This window comes from Hakea prostrata, unplaced genomic scaffold, assembly GCF_041222555.1.
Source record: "Hakea prostrata isolate BN-2017 unplaced genomic scaffold, UWA_Hpros_2 contig_55, whole genome shotgun sequence".
Lineage (NCBI taxonomy): Eukaryota > Viridiplantae > Streptophyta > Magnoliopsida > Proteales > Proteaceae > Hakea > Hakea prostrata.
Genome location: NW_028291174.1, coordinates 157,874 through 183,842, shown reverse-complemented (window position 1 = coordinate 183,842; position 25,969 = coordinate 157,874). Strand labels below are relative to the sequence as shown.

General features: G+C 37.7%; 1 protein-coding gene across 1 annotated transcript in view; it reads right to left on the bottom strand.

The window, feature by feature from the left end:
• Positions 1-25,969, bottom strand: part of LOC148999059 (putative RNA-dependent RNA polymerase 5) — a 110,981-nt gene that overhangs the window by 22,722 nt on the left and 62,290 nt on the right. Inside the window, exons 12-16 of the mRNA XM_089141498.1 lie at positions 21,346-21,494; positions 17,640-17,862; positions 16,291-16,516; positions 12,051-12,196; positions 632-794 (exon numbers count right to left, since the gene is read on the bottom strand). Of these exons, the coding sequence (XP_088997624.1) occupies positions 632-794; positions 12,051-12,196; positions 16,291-16,516; positions 17,640-17,862; positions 21,346-21,494 (907 nt within the window). The remainder of the gene's footprint in view (positions 1-631; positions 795-12,050; positions 12,197-16,290; positions 16,517-17,639; positions 17,863-21,345; positions 21,495-25,969) is intronic.

The following is a 25,969-nucleotide window of genomic DNA, read 5'->3' as shown; positions in this document are numbered from 1 at the left end:
AGGGAGGGGGTTTGCTACACAGACAGTTTACAGATTCATACCTTGGAAAAGGGTAACTAGGAAAATCACAAAAGGGGGGGGGGGGGGGGGGGGCAGGGGTGTTATTAGACATTTTACAAGGATACTGCTACATTATTTCATTATTTTGAATCGTATGAGGGGTGCCAGCTTCCATTTTTTTTTTTAAATGGCATTTTACGAAACATTTTCCCCTGAATTTCATTTACAGTAACCAAATGAAAGTAAGTTATGAAAATCAAAAGCATACCCTTAATTAAGAGTAATATTGATAGAATATTAATGTGTAAGTGAACAGTCTAGAAGGATGGCACATAAAACTAATAAAATGACCAAATATTTACAGTGATGTTGGGGGTTTAACTGTCTTGATCTACAGACATAGCTAGAGCAGTTTATCATCTGTAAGACCAACCATTTTTTTTTTTGGGATAAATGTAAGATCATCAACTTAGGACTGTTGAAGTAGTAAACCGTAAGTTCGACCTAAGATATACTGTACCAAACGTCAATTGTCCAGGTGGAGCCAGCTTTTAAGTACTACTGAACTGGCTTACTCAGGTTTAATTCCCATTTCGTTTAAGACAAAAGTGACCATAGTTAAGATACTAACCTTAATCCCAGTCCTTGGTGCATCCAGGGCATCATAATAAATGTCAATCAGCTTAAGCATCTTCTGTTTCAGACATTCTTTTTCCTCCATACATTCATCTCCTAAAACCAGTAGTCGATCCATAAAAGACAACCAGCTGTCAGACGCTGAACCAGCGGCATGACTGGAACAGAAAAGAAACAAGTTCAGCTATCAGTGTCATTGAGGCACGGTATGATCCAAATGCATACAAAATAGCAATCAAAAGGAACAAAAGCAAAGAAAGTTGAAGCACTTATAGGGGAGTGTGAAGGAGAAAGTGGGGATGGCTTTCTCCAAATGAATTTATTACCATAGTATTCTTGCACATACAGCCCAAGGGCCCTACTATAAGGATATCATTGAGGAATATATTAATGCATTAAAGCCCATGTGGGCTTATTACGGAGTGACAGTGATGGCTGATGGTTGGACTGGTCCCACAAGATAGTCCATCATCAATTTCATGTTGAGTTGAGATGGGAGGAAAGTGTTCCTCAAGTCAGTAGATGCATCTAGTGAGAAGAAGGATGCAAAATACATTTATAAATTATTAAAGCAAGTGGTGAAGGAGGTTGGAGTGGAGAATGTGATCCAAATTGTGACTGATAATGGCTCCAACTACAAGAAAGTGGGTTAAAATTGCAAGGGAACCCTAGGTATCAAAACATGCTTCTCCTTCTAGTACTAATTTTCATTTTTAAATACATATAGTTACACTACATGTACACTTTATAACTTTGTATTGATGCCTTGATGGATGGATATATATAGGCTCTTTTGGACTCTGTGCTGCTCATTGCATTGACTTAATGCTCAAGGACATCGGAAAGGTCAAGTTTGTGAAGAAGACCATGGAGCAAGCCCGACAAGTCAACACCTTCATCTATAACCACACGTATGCATTAAGATGATGAGGGACAAGTGTCGGGGTGACTTAGTGAGGCCAGGCATAACTAAATTCGCTACCAATTGGATAGCACTACAGAGCTTCGAGAGTAGGAAGACTGGCCTTAGGAGCATGTTTGCATCAGAGCAGTGGTTTAGCTAGGAGGGTTCTTCATCCGTAGGAAGAAGGAGAGCGCAGTTGACCATACTCGATGACAATTTCTGGCATAATGTGAGGATAGTGGTGAAGATGCTTGAGAATATGGTGCATGTGTTAAGGATGATAGATCAGCAAAGAAGACCTACTCTACCACACATATGGGCTGTAGTAGATAGGATGAAGCAACAAGTTGCTCAGGTCTACCCATACGGCAACAAGAAAGTCCTCGAAATCATCCAAGTTATATGGGAGTCTATGTTGCTGCATCCATTGCATAAGGCTGGTGAGTTGTTAAGTTTAGGAATCAATTTAATTTTCATTATGTTATCACACTATTAAGTATTTAAGTATTGACTATTCCCTCTTATTTTTGCTTTTTCTTACATAGCATACTATTTAAATCCCAAGTACCATTACAAAAAGAATCTTGGGATGAGGCAAGATTTGATGGATGCCGTTCAAACTGTAGTGGAGAAGTTGGAACCAGATCCATCTTATGGAGGTGAGATAGTGATTTGATATTCACAATTAATAGTTTTATACTAAGTTATTAACCTAGTTATTTTTTTTTCCTTTAAATATTACATAAAGGCATTTAAGGATCCCTCTGGGAACTTCGGTTGTTTTGTGGCCTTATTCGAACGGGAATCCGCTGGTGGTAAGTTCATCCATTATATATTTAATTATTATAGTCTATCTTTAATTTAGTTATTTAAGTATTGAAATGACTTGGAGTCTATGTTTGTTGCAGCTGAATGGTGGTTGCAATTTGGACATGACTCACCCCACTTGATTACGATTGCAAGCAAAGTGCTCGCTCAGACATGTTCTGCCACTGGTTATGAGCGAAATTGGAGCATCTTCAGCCTCATCCACTCAAAGAGGCGCAACCGATTGGGTGTGAAGTGTCTAGAGGACCTTATCTACTTACACTACAATATGAGACTGAGGGAGATCATATTAGATAGTGGATGGACAGAAAGAGTAACAATATCGAGTTGGCCAATATATTTGAGATGGATGATGACGATAACCCAGTAGTTGACTAGATAAGGGACAGTGTAGAACTATTGCTTGATGAGAAGGGAGGTCTTCCCAGTAAGCAGATTGCAGAGGAGATGAGGGCTGATGTGGAGGACTTCACAGCCTAGGAGAGGAGTGCACATGTAGCGCCCACCCGTCCCTTCGTGCCACACCCTAGTGCAACCACCCAGAGTGACAATTTGGATTGTTTGGTCCGACACTAAGGATGATGCGATTCATGCCTCCCGCAATAACGATGATGGTGATGATGATAACGATGATGATGATATGATGATGATGATGAGGGGATAAGGAGAGTTTTGGACCTCGTGATCAAGATTCCGCTGATCCAGGGGACGGAGCACCGGCACCAGCACCAGCACCAGCAGTACGTGAGAGTCAGGGGGAGGACGACCATCGAGATTCATTAGCGAGAGTCAATTCATCCATACGACACAGGATTCAGACCATACTAGAGTTGCATCACGAGGCATAAATGTTTCCTCGACATATTCGACGAAGGGGAAGGGGAGACCACGGATATAACACAGAGGATACACCATCATATGGGTCTTACCGTCCAACTGATGCGGAGACCTTGGTGAGATCTATGAGACCGATGAGCATAGATGATTCTAGAGACTCCACCTCAGGAGGATCTGGATGGCATAGGCCGGTAGAGTCCTCATATGATACTGCTGTGGAGAGTATTGGTTCTACTGGGTCGACATACGAAGTTTATGGTTATGGACCTTATGGTGTCCCTCCTAGCTATTAAACTTAGGGTCAGCCACTAATGGAGTCTTATGGTTATGAAGCTTATGGTGTCCCTCCCACTGTCACCAATCAGAGTCAGCCACTGGAATCTTATGGTCAATATGGAGCTTATGGTCTCCCTGCCCCTGCGGACTGTGACAACCAGGGTGTTCTTCTTTTGTCAAGTAGATCTTCCACACTATACCACAACCACTACCATTCTTTTCTATATGCGATTGAGCTAGTTCCTTATCCGGAGATTTAGAACTTTCCACCATCAGGAAATCTTAGGCATGTGGATGAGGCTAGGTACAAAGCTACAGTTGTCAACAACTATATGGGGCAAACATCATGGGACTTGTAAATTTCATTTGTATAGGGTTTAGAGGGAAGAGGGAGATATGGAATAAAGTAGACTTGTAACCAGTAACATTCTCACTTAGTCACTTCTTCTCATATATACTATATACATTCAAGTTACCTTTTCAATGGTTTTTTTTAGTAAACTAGTAGTTCCATAGTGTTTATTATTTTTGAAATAGGTAGTATGCAACAATCAAAATTATTTTGATTCCATAAGAGGCCTGAAACTGAAGTTCAAAACTTCAGGAAAAAATATTACAAATTTTGACCGAAATTTTGATCGAAACTTGGAAATTTCGGCCTTTTTCAAGGTCGAAATTCCTGTTTTGACGTAAAATTTTCCTCGATCTTAATTACAATCGACAAATTACAAATTAGAATTTACAATTTGCAGTCCCTTGAAATTCTTTGAGTTTCACAAAAATTTCTGATATTTCATCAGGATACCGAAATCCATAAATTTCAGCGAAATTTTGTTGAAATTCAGTCAGCTCACTAAATTTCGTTTCAGCCCCAGTTTCATTTCGCCAAAGTCGAGACAACCAAAATTTGGCGAGATTTTGCCGGAATCTCGTGAGATTTTGTACATTGGATAACACTCCCTCCTTGAAGTTCTTGTCAATTACTACTTTTTGCCCATACTGCTTACCCTACCTAACACTATTTTTGACAGGTTATGTATCCAAGATCCACTGCTACTGCTATGGTTCTACCAGCTCTGATATCTGCAACCTGCTGAGCTCTGACCACCAATCCATAACACATATTCCTCTCAATGTCCCAATTGTGTTCCATAATCGGTTTTCAAACCGAAGGGTACTGTAAACTATTCTCAAAATTTACATAATTGCCATTGGACTTGTCTATTTGCAATTTTATTGCCTTTTAGAGCCCTGGACCATATTAGCTGAGAAATTTCTTTTATTTCTGGGATTTCATGGTTCAGATAAGGGGGAGATTGCATTCATTTTCTACTAGTTTGGAGATTCTTATCTTCTTACATGAAAGATTATTTCTACTATGAAGGGGTGAATTGGAGATTATGACAATCTTGCTCTATTGCTACTCTTGATTATTGAATTCCTTTTTTTAGGATGATTATTAGCGGTCATTATTTGTTCATGTGTAGTGCTACACATAAGGATGAATATTGAATATTATTATTCCCTTGTATGCTTAAGGAATCAGCTCAAGACTAATTTTATCTGAATATGGTACCATTATTTGTTTCTCCATGGTAATAATTATATTTGTGAAGATGCCTTACAGACCTCAGATGGACCTCAAAGACAAAGCATCTATCTAGTCTACAACTTCCTGATAATGTTACTTGGTCCACAAAAACCTATACTACTTACCTAGATCATAGCAACCTATAGTACTTATATGGATTTGAAATTAGTAATACTAACACAAAAGTTGGATTTCCATTATTTTGTAACTTTTGTTGACAACAATTCTCCATTCACTTGTATTTATTTAACAAAAAATTGTTTTGAGTTGTCTTCTGTCTTTTGTGAATTTGTTATTGAAGTTCAATCTCAATTTAATAAAAACTATCCATATCTTGCATAGTGACAATGCAAAGGAATATTTTTCAGTCTATGGCTGCCCGTGGTATGATACATCAGTTTGCTTCTCCAGACACTCCACAAAAAAAATGGAGTGGCTGTATGGAAGAATAAACATTTAATGGAAGTGTCTCAGTCTTTACTTTTGGGACATAAAGTACCTCAAGTTTTTGCCTTGATGCTGTTTTAAATGCTTGTTTCCCCCGTATTAATGGGTGGAATTCCATATACTTCGTTTTCTTATGTACCTTTATTTGCTTTGCCTACATGTATTTTTGCTATGCATGTTTTGCAAGAAACCATCATCTTGATTTATCTAAACTTGGTCCTGGATCCTTAAAGCGCATATTTGTGGGTTACCCTCACACTCAAAAAGCATATACAACAAAACAACAACAATAAACATTTTCCCAACTAAATGGGGTCAACTACATGGGTCATTGCCTTCCAATTAGAAAGCATATAAAACATTTGGTCATAGATTGTAGATGTGAAGATGTGTCATTTTTCGTTTCCAAATTGCATATTGACTCATAATTTATCCTTACTGAACTAGATGACAGTCTCCCAAATTTGGTTATTCGACATTCTACTTTAGATATAGGAATACCCACACCTGCACCACTTTTGGTTATTCCATTTTGATTCAATTGTGTTCATTGTCCGCATGTTGATGCTGCTCCTCCATCTCCATTGACCACTACCATGTATACGTCTGTGTCAGATCCTAGTTCTCAGCTAATTTTGCCTGTCTTTATCTATGATGTTCCCATACCTCTTTTATCTCCTGCTGACTGAGCTGAACCTAGTGATGATCTTCCCAATGTTTTGTACAAAGATGTTCGCAGTTGCACCAAGCATCCAATTAGTAATTTTACTTTTTATCCTGGACTAACTCTTTGTTAGGGGTGCAAGTTTTGCCCCGGTGGCTTGACTCGCCCTGTCTTGCCCAGGGCCCAAAAAACGCTGGGTCTCATGATTTTGACCCTGAGGGCGGGTCAAGGCCAAAATATTCTAAACCTGAATCAGGGCCAAGGGCAGGTCTGGATTATTGTTTGTCCCCTTTTGGCCCTACTGTTGGCCCTAATTTTGTCACTGGTCTTAACCCTGATTTTAGCTTGGATCCTAACCCTAACTTTCATCCCAATATTAAGTTCTATACTAACCTTGATCCAAGCCCTAAATTTGACCCTAAGTCATTTTGATCTAATGATTCAACTTAGTTTTTTTTTTTTTTTTTTTTTTTTTTTTTTTTGTTACGAAGTAAAAGAAGCACTAAGGATCATGAAACTAGGCAAGACATAAGATCCTGATGAAATCTCAATCGAAGTATGGAAGAGCTTAGGAACCCACGGGCTAGTTTGGTTGACTAAGTTATTTAATAAGATTATGAGCACAAGGAAAATGCTACATGAAAGGAGGAGAAGTAACGAGGTTCCAATTTACAAAAATAAAGGAGATATTCAAAACTGTAATAACTATAGGGGCATTAAATTGATAGCCATACTATGAAATTATGGGAGAGAGTAATTGAAACCCGTTTGAGACACTTAACTACAAATATAGAGAACCAATTTGGATTTATGATGGGAAGATCTACAACAAAGACTATTTACCTAATTAGGAGACTTATGGAAAGGTATAGAGAGTGCAGGAAAGACCTTTAAATGGTATTTATTAACCTAGAAAAAGCTTATCATAGAGTTCTTAGAGCGTTAATTTGTCAAGTACTAGAGAAAAGAAGTGTTGCAAGTAAATATGTGGACATAGTTAAGGATATGTATGATAGTTCAATGACAAATTTAAGAACAGTAGGGTGACAAAGTAATGAATTCTCAATTACAGTTGGATTACATCAATGATCAACTTTAAGCGCATATTTATTGCACTTGTAATATATGAATTAACCAAAGGCATTCAAAATGAGGTCCCTTGGTGTATGTTTTTTTCTAATGATATTATGTTAACAGATGAAACTCAAGTGGGGATTAATACCAAGTTAGAATCATAGAGAGCATCTTCGGAATCAAGAGGCTTTAAACTAAGTAGAACGATGACATAATATCTAGTTCATAACTTTATTCATGATCGGGTAGACGATGAGGTGGTGAAACCTGACGATAACGAGATTCCTCAGAGTGATTGTTTGAGGTACTTAGGTTCAATCATAAATAAAAGAAGTGATATAGAGGATGATGTTTCCCAAAGAATTAAAATAGGGCGGATGAAATGGAGCGGTGCTTCTCAGGTTTTGTGTGATCGACGTATTCCATTAAAGCTTAAAAGTTATGGAACCGTCATTCAACCAGCTATAATGTACGGTGCAGAGTGTTGGGCTGCTAAAAGGAATCATATAGATAAGCTTAGTGTAGTAGAAATGACGATGCTACGATGGATGAGTGGCAAAATTAGGAATGATCATATTATAGTTGGTGTGAGAGTTGCTCCATAAGTGATAAGCTTCAAGAAAGTCATTTGTGGCGGCATGACCACATTCAACGGAGACCTATAAATGCCTCTATATAAAGAAGTGATATAATCCAATTAAGGAACTAGAGGAGCTAAGGGCAAACCTAAGATAACCTTAAAAGAAGTGGTGAGAAAGGATATGCATAACTTAGACCTTGTATCTAGCATGGCCTTAAACAAAACTGATTGGAAGGTAAGAATCCAAATAGCCGACCCCATTATTCGGGACAAGGCCTATTGTTGTTGCATGTTACGATAAAGGAGGTGCAGACTTATCAGAGGAAGAATTACAACCAGATAAAGCAGATGGAGAAAGGTGACATGTTACCACTTCAATCTCCTGCCCCAAAATCAAATTCTATTGTTCCCCTTAGGTATCTTTTTCTGATTTTCCTATTGCAGTTAGAAAAGGAGTCAAATCCTGTACCAGCATCCCATAACTAAATATGTCTCTTATGACTCTTTGTTTGACTATTACCATGCTTTTATATCCTCTCTATCATCTATATTTGTTCCTAAAAGTTGGCAGGCAGCTATAGCAGAGGAAATGCAGGCAATGAAGAAAAATGATACTTGGGAGCTGGTTACACTTCCTCAAGGAAAAAAAACAGTGGGCTACAAATGGGTGTTTGTGGTTACACAAAATATGGATGGATTAGTCAACAAGTTGAACGCTAGATAATTGCAAAGGAGTTTACCCAAAACTATGGGATTGATTATCAGGAGAATTTTGCTCCTGTTGCCAAACTGAACACTGTCAGAGTTATGTTGTCTGTAGCTGTGAACAAAGACTAGAACTTGCACCAACTAGACGTAAAGAATGCCTTATTACGTAGAGAGTTAGAAGAAGTCTATATGGAATCCCACATGGTTTCTCCGATGACAATTCTGCAGGGAAAGTTTGTCGATTGAAGAGGTCAATTTATGGGTTAAAACAGTCTCCTAGATGTTGGTTTGGACGCCTCCTAAAGGCAATGACTTCTATTAGGTACAAGCAAAACAATGTTGATCATACACTATTTATCAAGAAGTTAGGTACTAACATCACACTTATCATTGTTCATGTGGACAATATTGTCATCACAGGGAATGATGGTGAAAAAATTCAAAGGTTGAAGGACTTTCTTGGTAGATTGTTTAAAATTAAAAATCTAGGGAGGTTATAGCACTTCTGAGGGATTGAGGTGGCTCGATCAAAGAAGGGTATATTCCTATCCCAAAAAAAGTATGTCCTAGATTTATTATTAGAAGTGGGAATGTTAGAGTGTAAAGCTATTGATACCCCGATTGAAGCTGGAGCTAAACTTAAACAAAAAGAGGGAGAAGCAGTGGACAAATGAAGATACCAAAGGCTGGTAGGGAAACTTATTTACTTGTCCCACACCTGGCCAGACATCGCTTATGCCGGGGGGATAGTGAGCCAATTCATGCATGATCCATATTTAGCTCATATAAAGGTTGTTACCAGAATACTACAGTATTTGAAGGGAACTCCTGGAAAAGGAATACTTTTGTCACCCACTGATAATCTAAGAGTAGAAGCATATGCCGATGCGAATTAGGCTGGATCTCCAAATATAAAGTCAAAGTTATTTTACCTTTTTTGGAGGTAATCTAGTTACTTGGAGAAGTAAGAAACAGAATGTGGTAGCTTAATCTAGTACCAAAGCTGAATATAGAGCTATGGTTCGTGAAGTTTGTGAGCTACTACGGTTGAAAGGCTTGCTACAAGATATTTGAGTCCAAGTTTAAAACCCGATGATGCTATATTATGACAAGGCTGCTATTAGTATTGTTAATAATTCAGTGCAACATGATCAAACTGAGCACATTGAAATTGGCAGGTTTTTTGTCAAAGGAAAGCTGGAACAAGGGCTTATCTGTATGCCTTTTGTGAGGTCTGGAGACCAAGTGGCAGATGTTTTCACTAAAGGTTTAAAAGAAGGAGATTTCCTTCCTATTGTGGGCAAGTTGGGCATGACTAATATCTATGCCTCAACATGAGGGGGAGTCTTGTTGAGTTCTACTAGGAGTTCAACTCTATTAGAGTTCTTATTCATATAAATTTCTATTTTTTGTTACCCAAGTAAGGGTATTTATGTAATAATGTTCTTTCCAGTTTGTTATAAATAGAAGGCTTGAGATCACACTGATCGATGAGCCATTCAACCAACATCGTGTTTCTCAACAAACAAGGTTAGGGTTAGGGGGAATGAGTTGGGTTGGGCTTGGCCCTATAGGGCTTAGGGTCAAGGACAAAATTTCAAGGCCTTGAATTAAGGTTAGGGCGGGAATGGGCTTAGCCAAAAACATATAGTACTAGGACTGGGATTGAAAAAGCCTGGCCTAACCTGACCTTGTTGCAGCCCTACTCTTTGTTCTGGTTTTACCACTTTCTCATCTCACCCTCTTCAAAGTCCGTTTCCAAGGCGTAGTCTAATCCTGGTTGGAGAATAGGTATGTCGGAAGAAATACCTGCTTTGGAAGGTATTGACAATTGGATCTTATGCCTTTACTGCAGCCTAAAACAGCTGTTGTTTGTCATTGGGTGGTGGCTGTGAAGTAATCTTGATGGGGTTTTTTTTTTCGCACGCTGGATGCTCACTAAGTTGGGAAAGGATATACGTAGCTTTATGGAGCCAACTATCTAGACATTTCTTCTCATGTTGCCAAACTTGCTTCTATTTGGATTTTGAATTCATTGGCCATTTCACATCACTGACCGCTTTATCAGTTGGATGTGAAGAATGCTCTTCTTCAAGTTCATCTGCATGAAGGTCTATATAAAGCAACCTCCAGGGTTGGTGCTCATGTGGAGAATGGTTGATGTGCAATTTCAAATGGTCATTGTATGGTTTGAAACCGTCTTTCAGGTGTTGGTTTGGAAAGTTCACCAGTGTTTTGCCTTCTACCATCTCTCAAAGACAGGTACAATATTTTAGGCTGTGCATGTATATAATATGATGATTATAGCTGATGACGTTGATAGTATCGGAGAAATGAAGACATTATTGACAGCAATTTGAAACCAAAGATCTTGGAAAGTTGAAATACTTTTCAGGAATTAAAGTTACGCACCCAGCAAAGGTATTTGTCTTTCTCAACATAAGAATTGACAGAATTTGCTTACAAAAACTTGAATGACGGGTTTAAACCTTTGGATATGACTATTGGTCCAAATGTGAAATTGGTGACTGATGTTGGTGACTTGAGTGATCCTAAAAAGTATTCTCAATTGGTGGGTAAGCTACATTATCTAATGGTCAGGGAGATGGGTATTGCTTACCCAACAAGTGTAGTGAGTCAATTTTGTCCTCTCCTAGGACACCTCACTGTATTGCAGTTACAGAATTTTGTGCTATTTACAGAAGGCTCCAGGGTGTGTCTCTTGTATTCTAATCATGGACATACTTGTGTTGAAGGGCAGTCTGATGCAGACTTGACTCTCCTGGTCTACTAAGATTATTGTACCTTCGCTGGTGAAAATATTTTCCCTTGGAAGGGCAAGAAACAGACAGTGGTGGCTAGATCAAGTGAACCTGGTATTGAGCAATGCTCATAGTACTTGTGACTTGTGAGCTCCTATGACTGAAACAGCACTTAACTGAGCATGGTTCTGACGGAGTTTTCTGAAGTGGTTATGGAGATAGTCAACTACCTGTCATCTTACCTCTGATCCTGTGTTTCATGTCAGAACAAAACACATTGAAGATGATTGTCGGCTTTGCTCATGAGAAGCTGCAACAAGGGCTCCTTCTCCCCAACATTTTTGCACTGGAGAGCAATTTACAGATGTATACTAATTATCGAGATACCCTTGGGGATCTTGCTTTGGTCTTTTATTTTGTATGCATGTGCACTATGTTTTGGTTTCCATTTTACATATATTGAATAATACTGGGGAGTTCAAATCGAACTCCAGAGTTTCAGGCTTCTACTTCTTCTCTATTCTCTATTATTTACAATAATCATCTGTTGCCACATGATGTTCACCTATTGCAACAAATTTAAAAGAGTGGGCTGGAAGAAACACCAAAACTACAAAGTATAAAGATACATAAGGAAACAACAGAACTATGTTTCTACTCCAAGTTGCAACAGTCACTAAAGTGATTGGAACAAAAATTATTATGAATAAGAAAAAGGGGGTTACAAAAAAAGCAGAGTCCACCTCGGTTGAAAGCGAAGGGTTAAGAATTGCATAAAAAGCTCTTTCTCCAATTCCTCACAAGAATACTCAGTTGGTTTACGGAGACCTGTGCTTTTTACTGCATAAGTACTTTTCCAAGGTTCACTTGGTCTGAAATAATGTAGAAGCTGTACAAAACACAACAATATTGTCAGTGATGCCTGAATAAAAGTTGTACCACTTTCAAGTTTCAACTAAAGAATGACCAGGAAATTATGCAAGCGTCAACTTGGTCTTTTTTTTTCCTTTTTTCTTGGGTCAAAGTCAACTTGGTCTGAACTAGAATAGGTGTACAACACAATAAAATCGTCAGCGATGCCTGTATCCAAGTCATATTACTTTTAAGAGAAAATGACCACAAAATCATCCAAGGCATCAATACTCTTATGTAGTACAAACATCACTTCTACAGATGCTATCACATGATACAAAGAGAATCTATTACTTAACACGAACATATAGACATGTAAATAATCCTTAGAGAACAGACTTGTGTATAATGACCAGTCTGTTGCATTTAACACATATGTAAATTGCCTGATGTCCGAAACACATGGTAAACTAAGCAACATTTTTTACAACTCAGAAATGACATTAGGAACATACTGATGAAAGTTTATTCAGTTCCCACAGATTCCATCATCAATTAAAATTTGTAGGAATTGGCATTCAATCATGTTTGCTAGCATATGGAGACATCTGCACATGTACACATCGGTGTCACAGTGAATCATGGCATTTTTCTTTCTCCCATAATGCCCATAACTAATAAAATTTGTCTCTCCAAGGTGTTGTTAACAAAATTACAGACACTAGCAGATCCTTGTGCAGATCATATTCTTTCACAAGTGCAACAAGAAATTAATTGGTTTTCAGGACACACTATGCAGTTGTATTGACATAGGGGAGGCCACTAGTGAGGTTCACTGAAGGGGATTCCTACCATTATGTATTCAGTAGAGTCATGTTTATCCTCCCATATAAGTGCACCAATGGGAGATTCCAAACCTGTTTTGAGATAACCATGATATGATCCAGGACCTCTGTAACCAGCCAAGGAACCAAGAATAATGAAGAACCAGAAGGAGAAGAAGAGACATCTATCGCAAGATATAGAGGAAGCCTGTAATTAGAGTTGAATAACTCCTAATCGCAGGATATCAATTTATTATATTATTAAACAACCAAAAGGCCAGTTCTGCCCCTGAACTTCCTATGGCAGGATTACAGAACAAAACATATAAAAAAAATCTAAACTAAGGTAGGAAAATATAGGCCAAAATGCCCCCATGATAGCCGCTAGGACTGGTAAATTGGTGTCATGGAGGAGCAAGAAACAAGCAATAGTTGCTCGATCTAGTGCAGAAGCCAAGTTTAGATCTCTAGCTCAATGCATTTGTGAAGCATTATGGTTGAAAAGCCATCTCCAGGAACTTGGGGCAGATCTAGAAGGACCTATGAAGCTGTTTTTTGATAGCAAATCAGCTATAAGTACAGCACATAACCCAGTTCAACATGACAAAACCAAACATGTAAAGATTGACATACATTTTATCAAGGAAAAAGCCGAGTTTGGGCTGATTCAGATTTCATTTGTCACATCTGATAATCAACGAGCCGATATCTTCACCAAGAGCTTGAGTGTCAAGTTATTCAGTATCATTCTTAGCAATTTGGGTATGGTAGACATCTATGAACCATTGAGGGGGAGAGTTGTAAGTCAAAGAAGGCTAGTTTTGTCTTGTTAGGAGTTTTATTAATTTTAGTCCCACATAGGGCATTCTTGTATTCTTCACTTCATTCTATTATTATAAATTAAAGGCCTGCAAGGATTGTGGTTAACAATGCAACACTTTATTTCTTCCTTATCTTCTACTTCTATTCCTAATACATGGTAGGAAGGATTAACTCACTCAAACTAGAAGGAAGCAATAGATGAAGAAATGAAAGCCCCAGAGAAAGAAAAAAAAACATGGAATTTGGTGACCTTACCTTCAGGGAAGAGGGCTGTTGGATGCAAATGGGTGTTTGTCATTAAGCACAAAGCAGATGGCGTTGTGGAGAAGTTTAAAGCTAGATAGGTGGCTAAGGCGTTCACTCAAACTTATGGGATTAACTATTAGGAGACTTTTGCTCCAGTTGCAAAGACAAACACAGTACGGGTTATAGTCTCATTGAAGTAAATTAAGGGTAGAGTCTCCAACAACTTGATGTAAAAAATGCTTTTCTTCATGGGGAAATTCAAGAAGAGGTACACATGGTTGTGCCACTAGGGTACACTTCAGCTGAAACTTATGGAAAGGTGTATAGATTGAAGCAAGCTTTCCATGTGTTTAAGTAGTCCCCAAGGGCATGGTTTGGGAGGTTCCGTAGAGCCATGGTGTCTATTGGCTATAAACAGGGTAATGTTGATCATCCTTGGTTCATCAAGAAAACCATGGTGTCTATTGGCTATAAACAGGGTAATGTTGATCATCCTTGGTTCATCAAGAAAAAGGACCCTCATACAACTGTAATATTAGTATATGTGGATGATATTGTCATCACAGGGAGTGGTGAAAAAAAAATTTCAGCTCTGAAGACTTTCTTGGGAGCTGGATTTGAAATCAAGGATACGGGGAGACTTAGATATCTCCTAGGGCTTTAACTAGCATACTCTACTAATGGTATCTGTCTTCTCAGAGAAAGTACACTCTAGATTGGATACTTGAGACTGGGATGCTAGGGTGCAAACCAAATGAAACTCCCATCAAGCCAAATTTGCACTCAAAGGTCAACAAAGGAGAGCTGGTGGACAAGACCAGTTAGCAAAAGTTAGTTGGGAAGCAGATTTACCTATCTCACACTCGACCAGATATCAACTTTGTTGTTAGTCTCGTGAATCAATACATGCATGATCCTCATTCTTCACATTTAAATGTTGTCTACTGGGTCTTGAGATACCTGAAAAGGATTCTGACTTCCCCTTATGGGCACCTAAAGATTGAGGCATTTGCAGATGCAGATTTTGACAAGATGTCCCAATGATAGAAAATCTACTTCTGGGTATTGCACTTATATGGGAGGAAACCTGGTGACTTTGTGAGATGTTGTGGTTAAAAAGTAGAAGTCCCTAGGTCTAGTGCTGAAGCAAAATTTAAAGCAATAGCACAAGGGATTTGCAAGATGTGGTTAAAAGGGTCACTTCATGACCTTGGCTTAGATTCAAAGACACCCATTAAGTTACTTTCAGACAGCAAGCCAGCAACCAACATAGCTCATAATCCGGTTCAACATGACAGACCAAGCATGTGGAAATTGACAGACACTTCATCAAGGAGAAACTTGAGTTAGGACTGAATTCATATATCCTTTGTTTAATTTGACAACCAGAGGCCAGATGTTTTCACAAAGAGTCTGAGCACTAAAGTTTTTCGCAGCATTACTAGCAAGTTGGGCAAGATAAATATCTATGTGCCAACTTGAGGGGGAGTGTTGCGATACAAATAATATTCATCAGGATAGAATTGTCTCTATGATTTTTTATTTTTTTTCATAATAATCCACATCGTGAATTTTTCTGTGTCTGCAATATTATCATTATAAATGTGTCACCTTGACACAAGGTAGAAGTTCTCAGCCATTCAACACCATTTTACTGGACAGAATATTTAGTCTTGGTCATGGTTAACCAAGCATTGCCAAGGCGTCATTTTAGGATGCCCAAAGCAATGACCTGCTTTCTATGTATAAAAATAAATGTAAACTTTGTGTCTCAAGACAACACCTTGTACACGACATGATGTCTGTGGGCTGAGCAGCAAGATGATTTTAAGATAAAAGAAACAGGTTCAAATGAGGGCTGAGGTAGGTACACTCACTACTTTCATATTTCATATTTATATAAATCATAATCTAATTTATAAATCTTGCCAAAATTTTGCGAGATTTCAAGCCATGGGTGTAACCATGTAAGTCTCCTTACATTATGACTTTCCCCAAACCCAGCAGTGGCAGCAGCCTCGTGCACTGGCAGGGCCCTTTATGATACAGATAACAAAGGTAACAAAAAGCAAGAAGCCCAGACCCTGAACTGTTTCAGATAGCAATAAGAAATAATAGAAGCAAAACAAAGTAATAACAAAGTCCAATGTAACATAAGTAGTCACCATCACTACATTTAGGAATTAGGAGCCGTAGAAATTTTTTACAAAGTATAAATCACTGGACAATCACTACCAACCTTGGGGTTTCTTGAAACCCAATACATGTCACCATCAAAATCACCACCTGCCATTTCATCTGCCACTGATCTTGGTCCTTGAGTAGAAAAGAAAATCCCATATTTGGAATTTCCAACTATGCTTTCTATTTCCTTTACATAGACAGCAGTTAACACATGTACATCCCCTAAATGGAGGCCAGGGTGCCTGTAAACCAAGACACTCCCCACCATTTGCCCACTGTCACTGCACGTTATAAGAAAACAAAGCATGTCAAATACCAACTAATTTATCTTACACTAAACACTCAAATATGTCAAATTACATAAATAAATACTGACAAGCTTATTAAGGCTTTCATCAAAACCACCTATTCTTTCATATAAAAAATAAAATAAAAACAGAAGAAAAAATGATGAATGGGAATCCTTGGAAGTTAATCAGTTAGATTATCTTCTTAAAGAAAAGCAAATAAAATTTGGTAGTCGTTTCTGCAGAGTATAGCTTTTAACAGACGATGTTTCACAGTGCTAAATTTGAAGTCAACCAAATTCCAAAATTCTTTTTCCGAAGATTGGATATATCTCAGAAATTTGATATTTTTTGCATAGTGGATAGACATTTGGGAGGAAATATGCAGATTTCAGGGTTCTGAATGTGAAATTTTATAAGGTTAAAATCCTCAGTTAAGACCTGAAGATTGGTTCCAACAAGATTTGTATTAACATGGCTGCAATATCCAGAATTGGTATAGCATGTTAGGAATAGCCATAAAGAGCAAAAAGGGAATGAAAAATCTCTGGTGATAATCCTGAGACTGGTTTTAGTGGCATTTAAGTGTCCTTTTTGAATTATATTTTGTTTTCTTGTTGAGATGTCACTATTATTTTGCAGATCAATGAATCATAAAATTTCTTTAGAGATTTGGAGTTCCTCATAAGTTACCTTGAGGCCTCCTTGGCTGTTAGCAATGCTAATTGCTCTGTTTTTCTTTTATTCACATAGCTTCTTTAGGAAATAAGTCTTTTGGATTCCTCCTTAAGACGGTAAAATCTGAAACAAAATTATGTGGACAAAGAAAGGCTTTGGAAAAAGGTCATGGAGATTGTTAATGGCCATTGGGTAGGTCAGATTGCAATTTACTCAATTCCCAGAAAGAACTTTCAGGCTATAGCGGTGTATATTCATCAGCAGCAGAGAAGGTGGGTGTTTCTTTTGGGGGGCTTGGGGGAGCAGGGTGTTAGGGCTGTCGGGTAGGAGGCGCTCCCAGTAGGATCAGGCTATTATTATGTATATTTGTCAACATGAGAAAAAGAAAATAGCGTAAGGTTGAATAACTGATAAAGAGAAATGACCACATAATACGCACAGAATTACACAAACTTCATCTCTTTTAAGAATCCCTGTTGGATCAGCTGTTCCCATCACATTAAAGCAATCACTGATAGGAATTTTCCCTCCCTTGAGCCCCTTCTTTTCTTCTTTTGCCAGCACTGATAGATGACATTGTAAATGAGGTTCCTCCAAGGGGATTCCACACAAGATCATCCTTGCTGCAAGAAAGTCATCCATTTCTCCATAACTGAGAGCAACTGCAAGCAAAACAACAAGAACAAACTTACAACAAAAAATAAGTGTAACAAGCCGAACAGGAGGAAAACTACTGTCATCATGCGCACAGATCAAATAATCTTCTATAGAAAACTTACTAAGTTGGAAATTCTTAATGGTTCAACAGAGTAATCTTCTTAAACAAACAGTAAAACTGGCGGCAGAAAATTTTATTCAATATCAAAAGGTTATTACATTTATGCTACATTTCTATTCTTGAAAATATGCCTATACATTCGTAAATACAATAAATATATTAAAAACACGCTGTGTCACCAAAGTTTAGGTGCTTGATGAACAAACATTCATTTCATCCACAAATTAAGAAATAAAAAGGAGTGAGGTAAAAGCTCAGTAAGCAGAATCATGCCATATAACTAGTCATACTAATAAAGATATTCTATATATTTTAGTACTTATGAGCTTCTGCCACTGATCCACAATCAACTATGGTACTCATGATTCCAATTGTCCAAGAATTCGTGAGGAGCGGTGCGACTGTGATTGATAATTCTCCAAGGTAACATGATCTACTCCTTTGTTCAAGTGACTGAAGCACTAGGGTTGACAATATAGTACTAAATCATAGCAAGAGGGAAAAAGATTAAGCGCTAAGGTCTAAAAGCCAGACTTGGGAAAAAAACAGAAGGTAGGAGCTTAAACCCTTAGTAATAACAATACAAAAGTTCCTCGGGGGAAAAGATAAGATGATCTTATGGGGGACCATATACAGCTTCGAATTGGCATCTTTGAAGATGGCTTTCCAAATCAAATAAATACACGAAGAATTAGAGGTACATCTCCAAAGATTCCACTCCATCCATCCAAGTATGGGAAATAGTGACCCAGCGAGCCTAAACACCTGATCGCAAAGGTGTCAAAGATTGAGAAGCTCGAAAAGGATGAAACCAGTGAATGCCATACCAGGGTGACCAGCAAGAAACATCAACTACATGGCTGATTGGAAGCTTAGGCTTTCTTCCAAATACTGCAAGTTAGGGACTTAGGGGCATGGAAGCACATCCCAGTTGGAACTTATCTTGGTTTCTAGCCCATCAAGAAGAGATATAAATGATTCCATAAAAGCACATGTTTCGAACAAAACTTATGGTTTTGACCTTAGTTTGATCAAAAGCACTTTTTCGGTCAAAATATGGGTTGGACCACATCGTGGTTCTGCAATAAAGTAAAGAATCTCAACTGAAACTTGCCCGTTCTGCAAGTTTTGACAGAGAGAGGTAGAGATTTCAACATGGGGGGCCAAAATTAATCTTCGTAGCTGATCTTGAGGCTGGTTTCTTGGCTTTGGGCTTCGACTTTGCAGGTTTTACTACATTTAATTATTCTACTCATCTCTAGTCTCAAGAAAAGCATTATTTTACAATAAAATCGAAATTCTATACTTTTTCAAGGTTCTTATGGTAGAACTGTTTGGATTCAATATATGTTAAATGTTGAAGGATTGATTGAATGAATCTTAACTTATGTCAGTGTGACATAGCAGGCCTTTATTTATAATAATAGTGTGAAAGAAAGAATACAAGAGTACCCGGTGTGGGACTAAAATAATAAAAGCATACTAACTAATAAAACTCCCCTTCTAACTTAAACTCTTAATTTACAACAATCCCCCTCAATTTGGTGCATAGATGTCCATGAAGCTCAACTTGCTAATAATGCTACTGAACAATTTGACACTCAGACTCTTTGTGAACACATCAATGCGCTGATTATCATATGCGACAAATGAAATCTGAATCAGCCTAGACTCAACCTTCTCCTTGATAAAATGTCTATCAATCTCTACATGTTTAGTCGTGTCATGCTGAACTGGATTATGAGCAATATTGATTGCTAATTTTCTGTTAAGAGTACAGCCATATAGGTTCTTCTAGATCTATCCCAAGCTCCTGAAGAAGAACCTTCAACCATATTACTTCACAACTCTGCTTTAGCACTAGACTGTGCAACTACAGCCTGTTTCTTGCTCCTCCATGACACTAGATTACCCCCTACATAAGCATAATAACCAGAGAAATGTCTCCTATCATCTGAACATCTTGCCCAATCTACATTTGTATATGCTTCAACTCTAAGATGCCCATGGGAAGAGATTAAGATGCATTTTCCTGGGGATGCCTTCAAGTATCTCAAAATGCGACACACTGCATCAAGATGTGAAGAGTAAGGATCATGCATGTATTGACTGACCAGGCTAACTACAAAAGTGATATTCCGCTTAGTGTGTGTTAGATAGATCAACTTCCCAACCAATTTATGATACCTAGTCTTATCAACTGGCTCTCCTTCCTTTTCCTTCAAGTGATGATTGAGCCCCACTGGGGTCTCAACAAGTCTACACCCTAACATCCCCAACACAACTAGTTTGATATATAATCCTATGATCAGCAAAATAAGAAGGAAAAGCCCAACTGTGTAGTCAATCCCATTATCTATCCTTAAGATCTTTACAATAGCTCCAAACTGAGTCATAACCATATTATGAAAATATGAAAACAGGAAAACACATCACTTTTTTAGTGAAAGAAGACACACCCATGTGGTTTTAGTGCAGCAATTAGTAAACAAAGCAATCCATCGATGACCAGATATAGAGACAGTCCAAGAGGGACACACACATCAAAATGAATAACAGAAAAATGAATATTACTACGATTATCAAAAATAGGATAAACATGTCTAGTGTGTTTGGCTAAAATGCAAGCATCACAACGAAGATCATTCAATTACATGGTTTAACCAAGTCAAGATATAATCTAGACAACACTAATAAAGAAATGTGGCCAAGCTGGTTATGCCACTGCAATAAAGATACTAATCTAGGATAGGACGATGTAGATTCGTAAAAAAACTGAGAGAGATCCGTCCAATTAGAACCCCCTTTCTGTCTATCATTGCCAATTGTACGCCCCATTTCCAAGTCCTGAAAAACACAATGATAAGGAAAAAAATAATTTTGCAATTCATATCTCCTATAGGGCTTCTAATAGACAAAGTTAGCCAAAAACTTTGAAACATGCAAAACAGAAGAAAGGTTAAGTGTCGGAGAACACATAATGGAACCCATTCGGGAGATGGGAGACAAAGATCCATCAACTCACATCAAATAACAATAAAATATTATTAACATTTCTAGAGGCATCAAATGTTATAGGAAATAATCCAAATCAATTTTAGAATTTTAAAACGAAAATGTGTAGCATCACAATAAGTCAACAAAAGAGGGCAATATAGAATAATACAAATATCTGTAAGAAAATTCAGAGATACTATAACAGTAATAACTGGATTCACCAAGAGGAGAACATTCAGCAAGCAAACTTATGATTAAAATTACAAACAGGTGATTGGGATTCTACCCTAGCACTGACTAAGATGACCAAACTCTAAGAATCATCAGAACTTCCCATAGAAAAATAGCAAATCAGATGATGGGTGTATACCTTTTAATGCAGCACGTTTATTGGAGTGTACTGTTTGTGCATCGCCTAAGGAATTCATTAGAAGTTCCATAAAATATTCCTTCGGGACCCCTCCATAGTTAAGATGAGCAATTAAAGCTCTTGATAGTAATCCTTTCCTCGGACGATTACTGCAATATAAGATTATAACGCTCTAATCTAACGTATTAAATATCAAGATGGAAATCATAAGCTAAATTAATAATTTTACTTTCAAGAGAACAAATCCCAGAAACTGCATACAGCAAGTATTTTCTGTCAAAGCTAAAATTAGGATACTAGAGCCAACACAAAAAAGAAATCCTCCAATGTTCATATATTTGTGCAAATAAAAATCCATACAACATTTTTATACTTACTCCTGGTATATTGGGCTGTCCCTCATTCCTCTTAATATCATTCATGTTTCACTTGTTCTCTTCTTTCTTTTTTTTTCTGATTTTTCATCTGTTTCCCAACTCAGACTTGTTCTATCTTTCTTGACACCCACCCTTTCTCTCAATTGCTTTTTCTTTCCCTTTTTGCTGGTTAGAATTCTGTTTGGTCCACGTGGGTACCCTATTAGATTATGAAAAGGCTGAGTTTTTTTGTTGCTGTAAGCAAGATTTCAAGTATTAGTATTCGATATAGCGTCAAAGGGGGGTTTTAAGAGACTAACTGTACCAAATGATACCACAGAAGGGACCGTACCCTATCATACCATACAGGGGATACATATTGTAAACAATAGATACACATGAAAATGGCCAGGATTCACATGGAAATACACTTCTGTCGGAAAATTGTAACACGAATAAGCAACACACAACATGTAAAATGCACAAACACTAAAGAAATGAAGAACAACATAAAATGAGACAATAGATTTGGATTCACTTCAGGACTGGAGTTATATGCCCTTCAGGTGGAAACAATCACCTAGGACGTGGTCTAGATGGTTCACTACAATTATTTTAGAGTTTGGGTTGATACGGTGTGAGAGTGATCATTTTGTATTTTTCTTACATACTAAGACATGCAAAATATTTCTTGCACTTTATGTTAACAGTATTGTTATTTCAAAGGATGATCAGTCAGGAATTGACAGGTTGAAAGTATATTTACAATAAGATTTTCAAACAAAGGACTTAGGTGAACTTAATCATTACCTAGATTTCTACCCAAAAAAAAAAGTATTTCCTAGTTCTTGAAGATGCTCAATCAGAGAAAGGCATTGTTTTATCTAAATGGAAATATGTGATTGACCTACGATCTAAAATAGGTATTAGGATCAAAACCCTTAGATACTCCCATGGAGACCAATTTGAAGTCAATGCCAGATGATGGGACCATCCTTGATAATCTTGATAAATATAAAGGACCCGTGGGTAAGTTAAATTACTTGGCAGTCAGTCGACCAAACATTGCCTTTCCAATCAGCATTGTGAGGACGGCAAAAAATCGCAGTTTCAAATTGCACTAAGCCCCAACGCCTCTAAGCCTAAGCAGAGCTAACAACCCAACGACCTAATGAGAGTTACTTGGTCCATGAAGGAAAAGCTCAAGCTCTATCTCCTTGCTCTAGTAGCTCAAAGCCCACCGCTACTGTCGACCCTATGATTGCTGCTTTATTTTCTTCACAAATGAAGCTCGCAGTCAATTTTTGTCTGCTCCATGGACATCTCATTAGGATGTTGTTATTCGAATCCTAAAATATCTTAAGAAATCTCTGAGGCATGGACTTCTCTATACTGATCATGGTCATCAGGAAGTTCAAGTTTTTCTGATGTTGATTGTAGACTTGTAGATGGATAGCTGGAATCTGCTTCCGAGTTCACATTCATATTCATTTAAAGGTATCCCAATCCGAAATTTTTCTTACAGCAAATTATTTGTATACATCTGATAAGCATCCGGATTTGGATTTGGATAATTGCTTATCAAATGGGATAATATCCGATTAGAGTAAAAAAAAAATTGGTTTTAAAAAATATAAATGTTTAAATTTTAAATGATATCTCACGAAGTAACACTTTGACTCTCAATTAAGTTGAACCAGTTAACCCTAATTAATAGGTTGAAGTCACTCTAAATCCCATCAGTTATCTTTGGCCAAACTATAGGAAAACCATTAGATTAAACATTTTTCCTCTAGAAAGAGCTGATAATCGGATTCAAAAATCAGTAATCGGAAACCGGAAAATCGAAAATCGAAAATCAGAAATTAAAAAAAAAAAAAAAAAAAAAAAAAAAAAAAAACGATAACAATCAATAATCAATATTTATTGTTTGATACAGCAGCCACATCTGGAAGGCCACTGCAGAGACGAATGGACAGTTGGGAAACAATGCACAAATCTATAAGCTATAGAAAAACGTCCATGAGACTACACAAAAGGAATTGACTGTAGCACAATACTATGCTGAATTGAGATCTCTCTAGCACAAGTTAGATCAGTATGGGGATGATAATCCCACTAATCTTGATGATGTGGCTGCCTACAAGAAACATGTTGATAAGATTCGAGTCTATGATTTCCTGGCTGGATTGAATGTGGAATATGACTAGATTAGAGTGTAGGCATCGAGCTGTTCTCCCTTCCCCACACTAGAACAATCCTATGCTCTCATTAACTGTGAGGAAAGTCATTGCTTGGCCATGCTCCACACTCATATAGAAAAAACTGCTCTTCAGGCTGTTAGCACCATCTCTTCCAAAACTAAACCAGCTAAAGAAGTGGTGAAGTGTAAACATTGCGTATCATACCAAAGCACGTGTTGGAAACTCGATAGGAAGCCTGCTAATTTTGAGAAAAAAAGAGCACAAAGGAAGGGCATACCAAAGGCCAGTCTTTTAGAGATTGTTTCTACGGCACCCACTTCATACATCGGTTTTCCCCAAAAATAATTACTTTCCCTCAAACGTATGCTGCAGTCTTCCATTGCCGGTGCAACCTATACTACTATAACTTCCACTGCACACTCAAACTCTTCCCTTGCTACATCAGGTACAATCTTTACAGGCTTCCATGTTTCTTTTTTTTTTCAACTCCATGGATCATCGATACGGGAGTAATAGATCATAAAACAAGTTCTGCATCTTTTTTATTAAATTATTCCCCTACCTCAAGGAAATATCAAGTTCCAATAGCTGATGGATCTCACTCTTCCATTGCTGGAAAGGGGACCATTCAACACTCTCCTTCACTTTCTTTGTCCTCAGTTTTGCATGTCCCATCATTTTCTACTAACCTTCTTTCCATTAGTAGTCTTACCAATGATTTAAGTTGTAAGGTAATCTTTTTTTGTTCCTACTGTGTCTTTGAGGATCTAGTAATGGGGAAGGAGATTGGACGTGGTAAAATGGACAATGGACTCTACTTGCTAGAACCGAATTAAGGATCTACACTAGCTACAACCACACCTCCACACCAGGTCAATTCGGTTTTGTTAGATCTTCATCAGTTGCATCTTAGATTAGGTCACCCCCCTCTAGGTACTATCGGAAAATTTTTCCGGACTTAATTTCATATTGCACAAGGAAGAGATTTTTTGTGAAGCTTGCATCTTCGCAAAGCAAACTCGTTCCAGTTATTTACCTTCCAATAATAATAAAAGTGCAATTTCTTTTCTATTAATTCATACAGATGACTGGGGAACTTGCAGATGTGTGTCTATTACTAAGTTACTAACCACACATATTTTGTCACATTTATAGACTGTCATTCAAGATCCACCTGTATTTATCTTTTAAAATAAAAATAAACTAATATATATATATATATATATATATATATATATATATATATATATAAAGTTTTTTTCATAACATGATTTAGACTCAATTCAATGCCACTGAAAATCCTTCACAATGACAATGGAATCGAGTACATTGAACGAGAATTTTGGATATACCTCTATAACTCTGGCATAATATGCCAAAGCAATTTATGCAGTCTCTTCGAAAAGCCCACCAGGATGGAGTTGTTCCTCTTCTTTGGTACTTGAAGGGTGTCCTAGGTCGAGGGTTGATTTGTCGACCACATAAACTGTAGGTTATACTCCATGTAATTTTCAATTCCATAATTGATAGGGGAAAGATCCTTACCAGGATTCGCTTTCCCAAATATGAAGTATCTGCAACGGAAATAAATCTGGATCCACGTTCTCATTCCACCACCAAAGCTCTACCGGGGTGATTCCACAATCACTAGGAAAGGGAATAATTTCCACAACCCAAATGCCGTGGAATAATGGAATAAAAATCTAAAGCAAGGAAAGGAATATACTCCAAGCCTGTGATTCTAGGAGAGAGAGAGAGAGAGATATGGGAGCCGCCGTTTCTAGAAAACTTACGTAATGCAATCACACTCAATTATGCGGTGGCTACCAAAATATATAACCCTATTTTGTAACCGCCCTAATAGTGAGTTTCCAATATTGCCCTTGGGCATATAATTAAATTAATAATTATAAAATCCCAACATCTCCCACTTGCACAAGGGCAAGTATTATACTCTCTTTCACAGTGTGTCCCAAACACAGATGTATATCCCAGATATACACATTCAATCTCTCTGCTATGTATCCCAAATACATAGACCTCTTGTGTCCCAAACACATATAT